This window comes from Ctenopharyngodon idella, chromosome 17, assembly GCF_019924925.1.
Source record: "Ctenopharyngodon idella isolate HZGC_01 chromosome 17, HZGC01, whole genome shotgun sequence".
Classification (NCBI taxonomy): Eukaryota; Metazoa; Chordata; class Actinopteri; order Cypriniformes; family Xenocyprididae; genus Ctenopharyngodon; species Ctenopharyngodon idella.
In genome coordinates, this window is record NC_067236.1 from 30,074,695 (window position 1) to 30,093,504 (window position 18,810).

At 37.2% G+C, this 18,810-nt stretch overlaps 1 protein-coding gene across 1 annotated transcript in view; it reads left to right on the forward strand.

The window, feature by feature from the left end:
- The window catches only part of col12a1a (collagen, type XII, alpha 1a), a 91,285-nt gene extending 72,748 nt beyond the window's left edge, over positions 1 to 18,537 (forward strand). Inside the window, 15 exon segments of the mRNA XM_051869177.1 lie at positions 1,092 to 1,250; positions 1,510 to 1,587; positions 4,018 to 4,104; positions 4,552 to 4,605; positions 4,790 to 4,885; positions 5,916 to 5,969; positions 6,534 to 6,587; positions 6,821 to 6,874; positions 9,676 to 9,747; positions 9,859 to 9,894; positions 10,707 to 10,773; positions 10,854 to 11,036; positions 11,498 to 11,575; positions 14,022 to 14,192; positions 16,881 to 18,537. Coding sequence (XP_051725137.1) covers positions 1,092 to 1,250; positions 1,510 to 1,587; positions 4,018 to 4,104; positions 4,552 to 4,605; positions 4,790 to 4,885; positions 5,916 to 5,969; positions 6,534 to 6,587; positions 6,821 to 6,874; positions 9,676 to 9,747; positions 9,859 to 9,894; positions 10,707 to 10,773; positions 10,854 to 11,036; positions 11,498 to 11,575; positions 14,022 to 14,192; positions 16,881 to 16,891 — 1,254 coding nt within the window. The 3' untranslated portion in view covers positions 16,892 to 18,537.
- The last annotated feature ends 273 nt before the right edge of the window (positions 18,538 to 18,810 follow it).

Here is an 18,810-nt window from a genome sequence, read left to right on the forward strand (position 1 = left end):
CTTCCTTTCTAAAATGTGAATTTACTCATTGAATACGGTAGAGGAAATGGTGGAAGAAGATGACCAGCCAAACATGCAACTATGAAATGGAGGCAGATAGATATAATGAGAGTCTAACAGGACAGAGGGAAAGACTACAGCAGAGCAAAATGAAACCATTTTCAGACACCCACAGTAGCCAGAATGGGAGGATTGGATAAAGTGTGAATGCAAAGTACATGGTACAAACGAGCGAGACAATAGCCCTGTTATTTAGCCCTGACCGTTGACACACTTTCCCCTTTAGCAATAATTGTCTCTCTGCATATAGTTTTTCAATTGATAGCTATTGATAGCATTGATTCTCAGCTTCCCACAAGCTTTTGAACATACTATTTGGATAAGCTTCTGAAGCTTTTTACCCAAAGCCTTAACTTCAGACCCCTTCTACTTGTGGGAAGACAAATGCTGGTTGCCAAAGATGTTGACGGTATTGTGGCAAGAAATTCAACCTTGCCTTTGGACTGCTGATCTACAAAGTATGAATATCAGATGTGTGTGCCGGTCAGACATTTTGACTGAAAAAAGGAGGAACGAGAGCATTAGACGGTCAGCCGCAGAATGACATAATAGCAACATGTGGTGACTCTACATAAAGAAAACGTTGTATTCCCCCGAAAAAAAAGGATGGAAAAAGCATTTCGGTGGTTGCATCCGCATGTAGAGTCTCAGAGTGTATTCAAAGGGGAAATTACAGTTGGTAAACCAGTTAGTATTATCTGCTGACATGAAGATTCGTATTTGTGTTCGACAATTGGCATGTCTTTATAATGAACTAATTAAACTCATTATAGTTGGACAGCAACTGTTATTGGAAGAATTGAGAGCGTAAATCTAAACATAGTTTACAGGCCGTAGGGTTAATGTTGTCATGGGAAAATGGTTTTGGAAAGAATGACTTTTGTGAATTTTTTGTCAATCAGGCAGTTTTGTGAATCTCTCATGAAGATTTATGAACTAAGCCAAGATGTCTAGAGTACTGAGTAATGATTTAACCAATTGTTGGATTGCACTACTGAAGTATTTGCACTAATGCCTTTTTATTTTTGCAGCTTCACATTTCTATTTCACCAAAAAATGTCAAACTCAACATTGACTGCCAAGAGGTGGCTGAGAAAGAGATCAAAGCAGCCAACAACATATCCACAGATGGCTATGAAGTCCTCGGAAAAATGGCAAAGTCTGGTGGCTCAAGGAAGCAGTCAGCCACAGTAAGTACAGACTGCTCATTCCCTTAGTTCATGCTGTAAACTATTAATCCTTTGAATCTACCCTGCCGTTTCCTTTGTCCCCTCAAACTCAGTCAATTGCACGTCCTCCCACCCATTCATGCCTGAATGGATTCGATTCTGTCTGTATTCCTTTTCAATATATTGTTGGGTGCATGTGGGCATGTTTATTCCCAAGTCCCGGCTCTCAATGCGAGCCATCTGTAACATCCCTTTGTGTTCCCTTTTTTCTCTCCCTCAGTTCCAACTCCAGATGTTTGATATTGTCTGCAGTTTGGGCTGGACAAGTCGAGACAAATGTTGTGATATTCCAGCAATGGTAAGTAGGGATTGTGTATGGATTGTCATCTTGAGGTGTGGGCTTTCCGACTCTCTGAGTTTTTGTCTACTGTTTGGTCAATACGCAAACGGTTTTTAGTGAAAGCACACTTAATAGGGGTATTTGAGAAAGGGTCATTGAGTTTTGCACACATTCCTCTAAACACAGTTGTCAAGCTTCTGAGCAATTTAGGGTTGTGTTTCGATATGACTTCCTTTTTTCACGCCGATTGCCCTTCTCTGTAATGTGTCATTGCGCAGTCCCCTTTGCAGAAATTTGTCACTGTCTTGCTGTCTTGCTCAGTTCAAAGGTTAATCTTCCTTAAAATCAAGCATAAAGAACTGTTGGGGGTAACACATTAATGCATATTTCACATTATGTTAGTGATGAGTAAAGTAATGCATAACACATCAGACTATGCATTGATTGCAAATACTATCGAATGTCCACACAATTAGTGAATTTAAATGAACTTTATACAGTATTTACGCAAAAGTTTCTCAACACTTGGAATTTGCTCACTTGACCATAACGAACATAGCATTAAAGGGATAGTTCAACCAAAATGTAGAATTCTGTTATGTTTTACTCACCCTCATGTCTTTCCAAACCTGTAAGGGTTTCTGTATTCCATGGAGCATGGAATATAGATTCCGTGGATTTTTGTTTTTGGGTGAACCATTTCTTTAACATTTGTCTTCACTGGAATTAAAGGGCTTAGTCAAACCCGTTCATTAGAAGGGAGTGTGCACATACTTTTGTCCATGGAGTGTATTTGAAGGGCAGGTAGATGTACACCATTGTGTTCCTCATGTGGCCAGTGCAGCATTGTGTTTTTATATTTACTTAATTGACATACACTATAAAAAAGTGAAATTTTACAGTAAAAAACAAACAAACAAACAAACAGCAAATGTGGTTGCTAGAACATAAAAATATGTTAGGAACATTTTAAGTTTTACAGATTGAACTTAAATTTATGGTAAATAGTGTGTATATTTAATTAACTGAAATAATGTTACTATACCAAATTACTAATAAAAACAGGCGATAGAGGAAACCACATGAAGAATCAAAGATCATCACAAGTAACTTTCCCACAAGCTGATGTAAATAATATATATATATATATATATATATATATAAGAGTCACCACACTCAGACATCTTCAGGAAAAGGACTACCAAGCCACTTCTGAAACAGAAACAATGTCAGAAGCATCTTACCTGGGCTAAGGAGAAAAAGAACTGGACAGTGAACAGTGGTCGAAAGTCCTCTTTTCAGATAAAAGTAAGTTTTGCATTTCATGTTGAAATCATGGTCCCAGAGTCTGAAGGAAGACTGGAGAGGCACAGAATCCAAGCTGCTTGAAGTCTAGTGTGAAGTTTCTGAAGTCAATAATGATTTGGGGGGGGCGTGATGTCTGCTGGTGTTGGTCCATTGTGTTTTATCAAGTGCAAAGTCAATGCAGCCATCTTCCAGGAGATTTTGGAGCACTTTATGCTTCCATCTGCTGACAAGCTTTATGGAGATGCTGATTTCCTTTTCCAGCAGGACTTTAGCACCTGCCCACAGTGCAAAAACCACTTCCAAGTGGTTTGCTGACCATGATATTACTGTGCTTTATTGGCCAGCCAACATGCCTATATATATATATATATATATATATATATATATATATAATATATATATAGAAGATGCACAGTGTCATACGCATAAATACCAATCATAGTAACGCACATGACACTGAAATAATGCAATAAACATACATTTATTAACATAAGATGGAACATAAAAGTGGATAAAAGTACATAACTGAAAAGAAAAGAAAACTATAAAGAGAGCAATTCAACATTTGGTCCTACTTTATATTAGGTGTCCTTAACTACTATGTACTATTGTGTTCATAATGTATTGCAAAACAGTGGGTTATGGTGTAAGGGATGGGACAACAGTAATGTAATTACAGAAATTAATTGCAGATGCAAATACGCGGTATTTTTAAAAAATATAAGTACAATGTAAAAACATGTATGTAGACAATACGTGCAAATGATTAATTTAAATGTTAGTACATAGTAGTTAAAGACACCTAATGTAAAGTGGGACCCGATATGGTAATGAAAAACCATCAAACGTGAAGTGTCACACAGAGAATTCTGGGAATTCTTTTTTCATTGTAAAGGATCCTGTTCTTCTTCACTCCCAAAAACTATACATTCAGCATGAAATGTCCCATTAGATCTATTAGTTTTTCACCATATATAGTAAGGCATGGATTTTCCCATCAAAATTATGATTATTTTTAACAGTGTGCAATATACCAGCTGTCTTTATCTTTGCAGTTATTTTGCTTTTTCATTTTTTTAAACTAGCTGTTTAGTGTTTAGCATTTTCAGCAGGATTTGATTTATATCTCCATTTCTGTAGCGAGATGAAGCCAAATGTCCCGCTCTTCCTCACTCCTGCACATGTGCTCAGGACAGCGTTGGTCCTCCAGGCCCAGCGGGCCCTCCGGTAAGATCATTAGAGTCCCCTGACATTTCTTCTGTCTCTGAAGTCATCATGCTACCGCTGCAAATCTCGCTTCTGATGATGAGGACAAAAAGGTCCAGAGTTCAGGGATGGTGGGATATTTTCCCCAAAGCCCCAGCACTGTAATTTCAGCCCTGCTCTTTACATTAAGCACAGGAATATGATTATGGGGCCTCTTCTCTCTACACCATTGTGGTGCATGGATTGAACATCTGGGATTACCGATGGTTAACAGCACAGCGTGAGCTAATGACTAGTGACTTACTCGTGGACTTTAAGGGATTCGCTTATAGGTCAAAAAGCAGAAGTGGGTAGGCTTCGGACGTGTGAACTTGGAAACATCACTGTCTTTAGAGCCGTTTGACAGTTTGTCTTATAAAATAATGAATCCTCTGAAATCCAGTTTCTAAGCATGCTTTGTTTTTCCAGGGCGGCCCTGGTACAAAAGGCCCACGAGGTGAGAGAGGAGAGTCTGGCTCAGCGGTAAGCTCATACTTCTCCTGAAATGACCTGCTACTCAGATACTGAAGTAGATGTTGAACAGGGTCCTCCATCAATACCTTAGAGAAACAGTTTCTCTCAGCACTTCTTCTAGAGTACATGGTACAAACACTCTCTAGAGTATTTAACTGGATAATTTAACAGGATTTTAACCCATTCATTCCAGGGTCCAATGGGCCCACGTGGGGAGCAGGGTCCACCAGGCCAGATGGGACCACCAGGCCCACAGGGCCCTAATGGATTGTCTATTCCCGGTGAACCAGTAAGTAAAACACAATACTCTGCATTTGCGTTTGTGAAATATTGTTTTGCCCCTCATTGAACCTTTCGGTAACACTTTAGTTTAGGGTCCGATTCTCACTATTAACTAGTTGCTTAGTAGCATGCATGTTACTAGGATATTGGCTGTTTATTAGTACTTATATAGCACATATTAATGCCTTATTCTGAATGACCATATTCTACATCCCTTAATCCTACCTAAACTTAATAACTACCTTACTAACTGTTAATAAGCAGTAATTAGGAGTTTATGGAGGCAAAATTTGTAGTTAATAGTTAGTTAATAGTGAAAATAGTACCCTAAACTAAAGTGTAACCGATCTGAAACAGTGTTGTTATTGTTAATTAAAACTATTAAAAATTTTATTTGTTCTATGAAATAGGACTGTAATAAAATTATAATAATATAATATAATATAATATAATATAAATATTAGAAAATAAAAAAAATTAAAAATAAAAGAAATGTTGCTTGTCTTGCCATCTAACTGAATAGAATAAAATAAAATAAAATTACTAAAATAAAAACAAAATATTCAAATAAAAACAAATTCAAAATATCCATAATAATATATTAAAATATTTAAAATAATAATAAATAATACTAAAATAACACTAGTTTGAAAATTAGGAGAGGATTACCTTTAAGAAAATATTTTTATTCCATCTCTGAAGGTCAAAATATAAAAAACCAGCTACATTTTATGCGTTATGTTCTATTTTTATGTTATGTAATACTTCTGCCTTTTTTGCTTTTAAACAAGTTATGGGACACTCTATTCATGGAAAGTGTTTTCTGTTTCTCTTTCTTGGGACATTAAAATCATGGCCCTGTCTGGCTACACTTCTGTATAGTGTGGATCTAATTTATGACTAAAAGTGTCGGACCCATTTATTTAACACTCGCCCCCTCTCCCTGTCATCCACGTACAACCGAGATGTAAATTCCATTCAATGTCATGTAACAGAGGACTGAGTGTGAACGCTTGCTTCATTTCTTCCATTTTCAGGGGCGGCCTGGACCTAAGGGAGACCCCGGTGACTCAGGTTTACCTGGACAGCGAGTAAGTGCTTTTTGATTTTAAGCGGCTCGAGAAATCTAGCAAATTGTGGTGTGCAACAGCTGTGTTGGATTATGAAAGGTTTCATAAACAGTGTTCAGGGCATTTGATGTGTTTATCAGATAAATGGCTTTATGATTGGTTTAATGCTTAAGCTAAGAAAATTATACCACACTTAACTTTACCTATTAAAACACTGAACAATTGGCAGACACAACGCAAGTGCTCTTAAAGCACAGAGCTTAACAAAACAGAGCAGAACGATCGCTAACACCTTCATCATAACGTCATTTTATTTTTGACTTCCAAAAGAAATACACAGACAGAAACACAAATGTCTGTTCTTATTGCTACAGGATGAAGGCATTACTTTGCAAGAAGTTTATTTGCACATGTATTCATATGGTTGATTTGGTATAACCTTCCTTCTCTTCCATGGAAAGGTTGAATTTAGTCATATCCTGACAATATTTGAAATTGCTCAGGTTTGATCCACGAACAGCTACATCGTTGTTTGAAACAACCACTGTATGATGAATGACATTAAGTATTTTTCCTTCTTCCAAGGGCCCTGTTGGCGCTCCAGGTCCACTCGGCCCTGTTGGACCTTCTGGTGCAAGGGTAAGAAGTATTTGAAATGCACCTTGAACTGGTTTGAAAGTGCATGTTTTCAGTATGTGGTTTGTTATCGGACTTGTCTTGTCAGATCGATTTAGTCAGTTGTGTTAGGCCCATCTCAAGCGCGTGTTTGAACCTCTCCCAGAGGAACATCTTATCCCAGATTGAATGAATCTTTGCTGATTTTATTAGCTGTGCATCTTGTTCAGTTCATGATGGCATATGTTTTTGTTCAGGGTCCTCCAGGAAACGAAGGCCCATCTGGACCAAGAGGTCCATCGGGACCAATGGTATGTAATGTGGAAGCTTTTGAATATCTGATGAATGTGAGACTTTCATGTACCCTGAGAAGTCAGCTGAAGTATCTGCCATACAGTGTGTGCACCAAATAACCTGTTCTTCCTTTTGTCAACTATACTGTACTGTAAAGTACTGTCCACATTTCTTTCACAAAAACAGTGACCTACAAGGACATTTAACATAGTCACAAAATTCCATTGGATTACATAGCAAAAAAGTGGCACAATATTTTTTTTCTTTACATTTTTAACAATATGTGACCCTGGACCACAAAACCAGTCATAAGGGTCATTTTTTTAAAATTGAGATTTATACATCATCTGAATAAATAAGCTTTCCATTGATGTATGGTTTGTTAGGATAGGACAATATTTGGCCGAGATACAACTATTTGAAAATCTGGAATCTGAGGGTGCAAAAAAAGTCTAAATATTGAGAAAATCGCCGAAGTTGTCCAAATGAAGTCCTTAGCAATGCATATCCACTCACAAAAATACATTTTTAATATATTTACAGTAGGAAATTTGCAAAATATCTTCATGGAACATGATCTTTACTTAATATCCTAATGATTTTTGGCATAAAAGAAAAATCGATAATTTTAACCCATACAATGTATTGTTGGCTATAGCTACAAATATACCTGTGCGACTTATGACTGTTTTTGTGGTCCAGGGTCACATATATTATATGCTTTATCATTTTATCAAAGTTAAAATAAGTCCCAGTTGATTTAAAATTTTATAATATAATGCAAAGACATTTACATTTTTTAATATGGCTTGAATGTCCAACTACACCGGAAAAACATTTGGGGCCAGATTTACTAAATGGGGCAAATTAGCGTGAGAGCACAATTCCACAAATGCGCCGATGGGAGCGGCAAGTTTTGCGCGTGATCTACTGTTGACACGCAAATTAAAGAACACAGACACAGTCAACCGACGCAATCTACCGCGCTCTCTGTTCTCTGCAGTGTCTCCTCCTAGCAGCAACAATTACAGCCATGTCGCAAAATGGGTTAAGACATGCTTAAATAATGGCGCAAATACCAGTAAATTGACTAACATTAGTAAATCATGTTGCATGATTCATTTAAATACTCTCCTCCCTTAAATTTTGCATCTGAAAGGGAAACTCCTACAAATGCATATGCAATAAGGTCAGCCACAAAAACAACAAAGTCCACACCTTTTCAGTGCTAATTTTGCACTGCGTGTCTTTAGTAAATCCCGACAGTAGTTTTTTAATGCCAAAAGAGGGTTTGCGCTGGCGCAAGCTGTTAGTAAATCTGGCCCTTTGTGTAGAAACAGTTTTCACACAGAAGCACTTTTGCACCTTTGCTGTTTCATCTATTTCACTTTGGCCTCCGCTTGCGCAGGAATATAGTATTTGCATGCGCTCGAAAAAAAGCCTCGCCCCCTGCCATCTCACCTTACACACATAATAGGGTAAGGAAATTAAATAAGGCTTGGGGCAAATATGCCATCAAAATGAATAAAAATGCCCCCAAAATCCAAGATATGGTGCAAAAAATTTCACTATAAAAGTTCTTGTTTTTAATATTTAAAAGCAGTAGCCTACCACACGAGCAAGAGCGCTGTTTTCCCGAATATCAGCACGTTTGCAAATGTGATGTGATTTTATAAAACAGTTCAGTAAACAAGAAGTTAATATTAGGTGACTTACATTTTATACTCAACATATTGTATTTGCTCAATTTTGCCAACAGAAATAGTTCCAAACAAATCCACAGTTGCGTGTCTCAGAGCAACACAGTGATGTTTCGTTACAGAATAAATCCATGTTTTTGAACAAAACGGTTTAATTAATGACTTAAAGACTCACTCATAAAGACAGTAGGCAGCGCCGATGCACAGACCGATCAGCGTATGACATCAAAGTATCGAGAGAGCGATTCAAAAGCATAAGGAGTCGCTCTCGCTGTACTTTGATGTCATGCGGCAATCGGTCTGCGTAGCGCCGATGCATCTCGAACAAGCCAAGTCACTTTGCTTTGCCCCTGAATGAATCAGCTGTTTCGAATGAATCATTTGACAACAATTCAATGGCTCATTTCTTAAGACAATGATTTTCCGCCACCTACTGACTGTTTTAGTTTCAAATTTAAAAGTATTATTTCAGTTTAGCTGAGGGGCTGAGAGAGTGATGAAGATTTAATGCTGTTTTTGTTTTCGGTCATAATTGTAACTGGTTAAAGAGATAGAATCCGTTTATAAATAAACTATTAAGAGTGAAATATGAGATAACATTGTTAAATATAACAGAGATAATAAAGTAATTGCATTCACATTGCATACAGTTTTTTTTTTTTTCTCATTTACAAAAATAGTTTTTACACTGTACTTTTTGGGGTAACACTTTATTTTACAGTGTCCTTGTTACACATGCTACATGTACTTACTGTAGTAATAACAGTCATTTATGTGATTACAAGCAACTGATCCTAAAACTAAACCCTATAGTATGTGTAGTTAATTAATATTACTCAGTGCTAGTGTTATTACACTATAACAGTGTCATCTTAAAATAAAGTGTAATCATTTTTGAAGCCACTTTAATTGTTACCCAGTATGAGGCTTTTACCTCAACTTTCCCAGCTCTCATGTCTAATAAGTCATGTATACTGTTTATTTAAGGTCATCTTGATGCTGGTTCTCTGTGTTAGTGATTGTGAATAAGTTGGTATTTTGAGTTTAGGCTGTTTATCAGAAAATGATTGTTAAATATATTGTATATTAGTAATTTTTACTGAGATCCATATTTTTAGGGACCACCGGGATCACCTGGAATGCCAGGAAACACAGGAAAACCAGGAAAAAATGGAGACACTGGCCTCCCTGTATGTACATGTTCAAATGGCTCATATTAAATATAATTTACATGATTTAAAGTTATTTATATCTGATTAATACTGATTTCTGACTCCTCTTTTCTCATCTGTCAATCACAGGGACCTGTTGGCATGAAAGGAGAGAAAGGTGAAAGGGTAGGTGTCACTTTCATACACTTCATCACAGGAGTGCCTCAGTACATTTAAAATATACTAACTCAAAATGCAATACTGAATAACACACTACAGTTAAATGTATAATTAAGTGCTTTACATGTGCTTTAATATGTTAGCCAATGCATCAAAATAAGTTAAAGAATGACACTTAAGTGCACTTAAGTGTGTTAGGAAACATGAAAAGTGAACTCTCTTTAAAGGGTTAGTTCACCCCAAAATGAAAATTCTGTCATTAATTACTCGCCCTCATGTTGTTCCAAACCTTTAAGACTTTCGTTCATCTTCGGAACACAAATTAAGATATTTTTGATGAAATCTGAGAGATTTCTGTCCCTCCATAAACTGCCTTTGCAACTTTGATGCTTCAAAAAGTTCATAAAGAGATCGTAAAACTAATCCATGTGAATCGGGCAGTTTAATCCAAATTTTCTTTTTTATGATGAACAGATTTAGTTAAGACTTTTACTCGCATATAAACCTTGATCAGTGAATATAAACAGATGCTCATCTGAACATGAATGACGCACAAGGACAAACCTCTTCTGGAAGCTCAAATGTGCTGCGTAACCAATGAGGTTCATTCTCGTGTGTTACGCAGCACGTTTGAGCTTCCAGAAGAGGTTTGTTCACAAGAGCATATTAAAGACACTTAAGAGCACTTCTTTTTCGCAAGCGACAACCAGGAACAGACTAACGTTGCCGTCACAAAAATGCTTTTGTATGAGCTAGCACAACTCACATTTTCTTCATAAAATTTAAAAATCACGTTTGCTCTGTTTTCTGTTTTCCAGGGAGATACTGCATCACAGAATATGATGCGCTCTGTAGCAAGACAAGTTTGCGAACAACTAGTCAGCAGTAAGCCACCTCAGCATTCTTTATGAATACGCCAATGGTTTTGTTCGTATTAAAAATGAAAATATTTGATTTGCTTGTAGGACAAATGAGCAGAATCGATATGATGATGAACCAGATCCCCAGTAACTACAGGAGCAATAGCCCCGGTCCCACTGGTCCTCCAGGCCCACCTGGCAACCAGGGACCCCGTGGAGAGCCAGGTCAGACTGGACCCAATGGGTTCCCAGGAAATCCAGGTTTGCCAGGGTCTCCCGGAGAAAGAGGTACGCACTTATGTCACATTGGAAGACATCTTTTAAAGATGACAAAATAAAGCATTCAGACTTTGGATTGGTGGATAAAAAAATTGACTTACACTGAAGGAGACCAGAATATCATAGAGACTTGAGGGTGGGAAGCCACAAATCACCATAATAGCAACACCCTGACAACCACTCACACCACCCTAGCATTGTGGTGCCAAGGTTTGCACACGCAAACACCAATGATATTTTCTCCAAAAGTGTAAACAGCTTTGTTGTGCAAAGTAGATCATTGAATTTTAATTCAGTTATTTTTTCCCAACTAAAATTAGCATAACAAACTGAAAGAAATCTTTTATGCACATGATTGTAATAGACTGTCTACCATTTTTTCCTTAAAATCATCCAGATGTATATACATTACTGCCAATTAGTCACATATGGTTTGCATTTTTTAAATGCATTTACCCTTAACATCCTAGGATTGCCGGGAGAGAAGGGTGAAAGAGGAAGTCCAGGCATTAGCACTCGAGGACAGAGAGGATTACCTGGACCTCCTGGTATGTCTTCGTGCAACCTAACGCCACCTCATTTTAACCGCTCCATTTCACTGCTAATTATATCCAGAGTTTGTGTGCACACTTGTCTTTTCAAGGCTTTTTAGATACAGCCTATCCAAAACCTTCTGATTAATGGAACCAATTCTAATGATCGTTAACATGTATTTAACAACTGTGATTTCTATGTTGAGTAATTTCCATATCACAATGTTTATCATTCTGAGAGTATTTAGTCATGATAGATGAACATGATGATGAATCATTAAGAAATGAATGGTCTGTTATGCAACTGCTGGTATTAGTTTTTCCAAACGATCAGGAACAACTTTTTCCCCCTGGATTGTTTGGATAGGTTGGCTCAAAAGTGTGCTAACCCCTCATCAAAACTGTGTTATGACAGTTGGGATTAAGAGAACTTTAAGAGTTTGAAAAGGAAGTCAGCAGAAGTGTTTGCCTCAATAGGCTTGTAGCAAAATTCAGACAAATAATTTTTTGAGTCTCATATATAACAATAATTAGGGTATTTCTCTGTCCTGTGCTGTTTATGCGTGCTCTTAGCCTCTTCAAGGATCATAGGTAGAATTGAGAATCAGGGGCTGGATTCACTAAAATCTTCTTAAGAGAGAAGTTAAGAAATTTCTTAAGATAAATTCCAAGAAGTTTGAAAGAATCTTCCTTAGTGCAATTCTTGAAAAAATCTTAAAGGCCCTGATATACTTCAAGTGAAATTGAACAAACTGGTGTGGCATGATTTCGAACAAAATCAGACCAAAATGAACTTCGTTTGGAGTTAGTTTTGGGAGCTTGAAACAGTTTGCCAAAGCAAACTTTCTGGAAAAATTCACTCTTTCTGGTAAACACCTTTAACTCCCATTGGTCCGTGGCAATGATGTAATAGGTTGGTGTGGCTCTGGTGCTCTGCCTTTGACATGGAAATTCTCAGGTTAATTTCTTTTGTTCAGTCCGTCGAGGTCAGACGTCCGCGAGTAAAAACGTGAACAGTCTGGAGAGCTGCTTTATAGTACAGATTAAAGGGTTAGTTCACCCAAAAATGAAATTTCTGTCATTCAGTACTCAATGTCTTTAGTACCTTTCTGGACTTCAAAAGGTGCAGTGACGTTGCTGCCTATGTGTGGATCAGATACCTCTCGGATTTTATCAAAAATATCTTAATTTGTGTTCCGAAGATAAACGAAGGTCTTATGGGTTTGGGACAACATGAGAGTGAGTAATTAATGACAGAAATTTCATTTTTGGGTGAACTAAAGTTGTTATTCTAATTGAAAGAGACACTGATGCTGTTTTTTCATGTTTAATATGGTAAAGCTACTTGCTTTTAAACTATTTATTGTATAAAGTGCTACATAAATAAATGTGTCGTGACTTGACTGGAGCCCTGAGTTGCAAAGCTGGTGCATACATATCCACATTGCTATGATCAGATGCTTTCTTAGCCTCTGTTTTCTCACCGCTGTCATTTTTATAGTGTGTTTATTTTGTTATTGAGAGGAAAGCACTATTTTTTAATGCATTGTGTATTTTAAATAGTCATGACAATCAGCACGCTTATTTCCTGTTGGCTTATTTCGTGAATCTATAGTCAAAAATTTGTTATTACTGTTCAGTTAAAATCTGAAATGATCTCATAAATTGACTGGTAGTGAGTTCAATAAGAATTCGCCCATGCAGAAGTTGTCACAGAAGTTATAACAATAATAATCAGCAACCTGATAAACACACAAGCCTGCAAATATTTGCAGTAAACAAGGCTTTCATTATCATAAGAAGCAAAGCTGGTCAAAATGGTAGTTTCCATGCTGAGCCATGATCAGAAGACCAAAGTAATCCAGTTATTATTAGATGGAATTTGTACAGACATGTTTGGCGTTTTGAGCTCTCGATACAGTCATCCTAGCGCAACACAAAGGGTCTGAATGAATTATTGGCTCCATGGTAACTACAACAACACTACACTTTCTCCAGGGGACACGTTTAATTGCTATCCAGCATTTGCAGGAGCGATCCTTTCACAGAAAACTCTAAGGAAGTGGAAACGTCTCCCTCGTGGAAACAGTGCCAAGAGCTCTCTGTGAATGAAATACACAGCCATCGTATACATACAGTAGGAGGAAGCTTGCGGTGACTCACTGTTTGTAGTTTGACTTGTGTTTTCTGTGGAGGCTTTATTGGCAACACATGTGCTGACATCAGAGTGCACAAGAGCGAGAGTCAAGGGACAGCATTCCAGTTCGGTTTATACCGTCTAGACAGAAAAGAGTTGGGGGGGGGGGGGGGGCAGAACTTACCCCTTCTTCCTTTTAATTAAGCAGTCAAAATATTTAAATTACAGTACTTGAAATCAGTTTTCCCCTTCCACATCTAGTGAAAACCTAGAGACGAAGTAAAGGACACCTTTTTTACACCTCCTCTGCCTGCTTTTTTCCAGGGCCACCAGGGCAGTCTCAGGTCGGGCCCCCTGGTCCCTCAGGCTCAGCTGGGCCCCGTGGCCCACCAGGGCGGCAGGGTGGGCCTGGAGTCAGCGGACCACCTGGACCTCCAGGATACTGTGACTCCTCCCAGTGTGTCGGCATGCCTTACAATGGACAAGGTTACCCAGGTAAGCACAGTAAGCTTGATTGAAAAGCTCTGTTCCAAAACCTAGTGAGCTCTTGTCAAGGTGTGTTTACCTTCTAAGGCAACGTATCTCACAAATGACTTGTGATTTGAACTCTCTTCATAGGCAACGACACAAATAGAATTGCTTCCATTGGAATTTAACATTAGCATGTTGCAACAACACTGTGACACTCTAATAAGCATTATAATATAAAGCCCACACAAATATTGGGTAAAACAGTAAACACAAACCAAATTTTTTTTGTTAGCTTTACTTTTCATTTTGCTATAAAATATAGGGTAAGATGGGAGATATCCCCCTTAAAGTCCCCCTGAAATCAAAATTTAAGTTTTTTAGCTTTTAGTATGAATATGTTAGCCTTAAGTTTATGAATAAGCTGGTTTGTTCCAAAACAATGACAAAATTCACATTTAGGACATATAAGCTTTGAAAACTTAGTCTCTCACTTCCGCTAAAATGGATCACGGATTTTCATGGCATCACTGTGGACTTTTCATCAAATCTTCTGTCCAATCAAATGCTCTGTAGAATCTGAAGTCCCGCCCCTCCTACACTATAAACAGACGCTGAAGCTGCGGTTGAAATCGGTCATTTGTTCACACATTTACTAGTTTCTGTATGGTGAATGGCACATACTGTAGTGCAGTATATAGAGGATAGGGAACGATTCAGTGTAAGCTTTCCATTGAGGCAAATGAAGTCAGTTTTCACGTTAGTGTCACGTGAACCGCCGCAGCGCGAAAAGACTGCGCCGGTCCAGAGACACGATAGCACAGAGCGGATGATATGCGCGAGTTGGCACAGACCACAAAACATATTGGACCCATTTGAATTCTGCACAGAATGCTGTATTTTAAAGCGATATAGAGGAGATTAGGATGAGAAACTGTTAGAGATTAGAAGAAAACCAAAGCTTTACCGAGCTCAGCGGCTCTGGCTGAGCTGTGATATAAATGAAACGCTATTGGCTATTTTAAAAAAGGGGCGGGGCTGTTCGATATATCGCCCTGTCTTCCTGTTTCAGTTGAAATTACGTCAGCATACTGAATAATGCTCCGCGTTCCAAGACACTTCAGTGGGCCTTTAATGTGCAAATTGTAATATTAGATATACTGTAACTAGTTATTAAGGGAAGTAAATGGAAACGTTTGCTAATTTTTTTCTCATAGCGTATAATGTCAAATTATTCAGAGGCCATACTAAATTAACTATTGTATTTCAAATTGTGTTTTGACAATTGAGTTGAATAATTGAAAAACCAATAACAGACAAAGCAGAATCCCAGTAAAAGAGATTCATCTGAAATGTAATTAATTTTTTACCAAGACATAGAAACCTGAATTAAACTTTTAATTTAGCTGAAAACTGAAACCGAAAATAAAGTTTCTTTAATAATCAATTAATTAATCACATTTATTTAATAATAAACATTTAAATTATAAACTTTTAAATTGCACATTAGGCAGCTTTTATACTAACTTTTTAAATTATATAATTATGTTTCTATTCCAATTCATTTCATTTTAATTTAAATGGTGGCTGTAATAAAAACTTGTTTTCATGAAACATTTTTTCAAACATACATCAAATAATGAAGACAACAGGTTAAGTAAAAACATAATGAATATGTAATATAAGAACATCAAAAATGAATTGTTGTATTTAAAAGTTCAGACTTTGTTTCATATCAAAAATAAACAAAGCACAAAACTTACTTCAATTTATTGGATGGGAGGCGCTACAAATAATGTTTAGTGACGTTTTGTTCTCACATCTGTCAAAACGTGCCATCAGAGAAGCGCTAATTAAACGTCAAAACTTCATTTTCGGTTGTTGAAATTTCGGAGCATCAAGAATAGCAAAGGTGTCTGAAATGTACATCTAAATCATGGAATTATTGAAAAAAAAAAACCTGTGACTTAAAATATGTATTGCATTTAAACAAATAATAACACTAGTAACAACATGCCACTTCTGTCCCATCTTACCCCAAGGGTCTAATTTTATGACTTCACAAATCTAAAATAATGAATGTTTGACACAAAAACATTGATATTCAACATAATGCATTTAGTTTCTATAGATACAAAATTAGATCATTTAACCTAGTAAGGTTAATAGGTGCAGGATCACCATCTGATCTGGACACGGACCGGATTCGGCTGACTACAGTAACCTCGGGATAAACAGAGAGACTAACATTAGAATAGATGCTATTCTTCTTACGATGTAACAAGTACGTCAGGTGTTATGGGAAGTGTTCCCGGTTCCTGCTGACCTAATTTATACAGCCTAACAACGGATGTGAATTATAGAAATGTTATAATGTGTTATGTGTATGCCAGGTTAAAGAGTTTTTAGTCTAGATTTAAACTGACAGTGTGTCTGCTTCCCAAACAAGGCTAGGATAACTGTTCCAGAGTTTGGGTGCTTACAAATGTTAATATTCAGATGAAATGACAAAATTAGGAAGAGCATAATGCAGCTCACTGGGGTTTGGAACAGTAAGCTCTAGAGTCAGCGACTAATGATATGATTGCTATGTGTTTGCTTAACAATATAGCTAATCAATGAAGAACTGCATGTTAAGCGTTTGTTTTTTTTTTACACTTGAAGCTAGTTGTTTTGCCACTGAGATGAACTAACCCAATCTTTAACCCATTTCAGGTTATGCGTAGTATGCTATCTAGACTGCCTGATCCCTTACCTGACGTGTCAGAGAGATTAGCACTCACTCACGAGCTAATAAGGATAACCACCATGGATATGATTGCTGAATATTTGCTGGCCAACTCTAAAAAAAAAAAAAAAAAAAAAAAAAAAAAACCCCAATCAAACCAAAGAAAGGACTGGACTGCCACTAACACCAGCTGAGCGCTACTATATCATACTGGAGCCAGTGATGGTTACGTACCCGTGGCCTGTTTGCATCTAGAGCAGCAAGAGAGAGCTTCGTTTTGCTGAGGACGCATGTGAAACTACTAACATTGAGCGTTTACGTTAACAGTGTTCAACAGCGGTTGCTCTTCATGAGGGTAAAATGACTGTAAATAAACTAATTGTGCCTTGTAAATGTTAATCGATGACACAGTGGGCTAAAGTTAACAGCAGTCATCAAGCTTGCACCTGACAACTTGCTTCTTGCTGACCGCTGACGTTTCATTTTTTATCTTTGATGATACGTGTAGGCAACGCTCAGGTTACAAATGTAGTGTGTGCCATTAGTATATGCAACCATGAAGTTTTCGAGGTTTTTTTTTTTTGTATTGTGATTTATAGAATTGTATGATACCTCACAGAGATTAGCAAATTTCCACAAATGCATTCTTTTTATACATGTATGTTAGAGTAGTTATAGTATAGAAGAAAAATCCAACGCAAAGTTGTGGACAACTGCCGAATGGGTTTAGTATTTGGTTAATATAGAAGCTTTTTTATATATATATATATATATAATTTTGTTTTTATTATTATAATTATTGAATTGAATTAGTTGAAATGACATGTTGGAAACCAAAAGCACATGCTCAGCTGGCCAAATAATATTTCCAAGCAGGCCCCTACCAGCCAGAACCTGAAACCTACGTAGTGCCCATTCCAGCCCAGCCGTCGGAAGATATCGAGACTCAGTCACCAGGTTTACGAAACCAGCGTGGAAAAAGATCACTATCAAGACAGGAAGCTGAAAGAATAGAAACATAAAGTGAAAGTGTATCTTCTGTACTGTCAAAAACTGCATTTAAATCCAGATCATTTAACACAGTCAAGTGGAGAGGCGGATATTCAACTCTCATTTCCTCTTAAGAAACCTGTGTGCTTGCCGACGGTTCAACAATGTGTCTTTGCTTGTAACATAACTGCATTTTGTATTTGTTCAGTAAAATGTCCTATAAACACTATGAACTGATTCCTTGCACATTGGAAAGTTTAAAACGAAGTGTAAACGTGCTTGCTGCGGTGCAATGTGTTGTTCTTTCTCTCTCTCTCAAGGAAAATGGCAAACGGTTCAACTTCCCTTGATTCTTAGACCTGGCTTTTGTTTTGTTATCCTAAACCGAATATTTATCTGTTGTATACCAACTCACTCCACAAGAGGAATTGCATGCCTGTGTTGTATATTTAGTAAGGACGTTTACAATCAGAATATAGTTGTTTTTTCCAGTGATATCAGTTGAAATGCAGTTGGAATTTGTTGCAAGTCTATGGACATAGAATGGCCTTTTTTCATGTCTGAATTGCACATTGTGAATTCCACAGCCTTATTTTCTTATTTATTTCTGAATCAGAAGAGGCATTTTTCAATAAAACTACTGAAAATGTTTAATTGCTGTTGTGGTCTGTTCTCTCATTTTTTTTCAGATTACATTTAAAATGACATTCACTTCCTGAGTTTGAATTGAGATAGCAAACAGGATGTAGAAATGTGATAGAAATGTGAATTAATGGAATGAAATTCTAGCTAACAGCTGAAAGTGTAACTTTTAATAATCCAGTTCAATCTAAATATAAATGTTACATACCTTTGAAGAGACAATATGATATTAACAATCGATGTTTCAATTCACTTTGCCTTGGACATAGTCATAGTCAGAGTTTT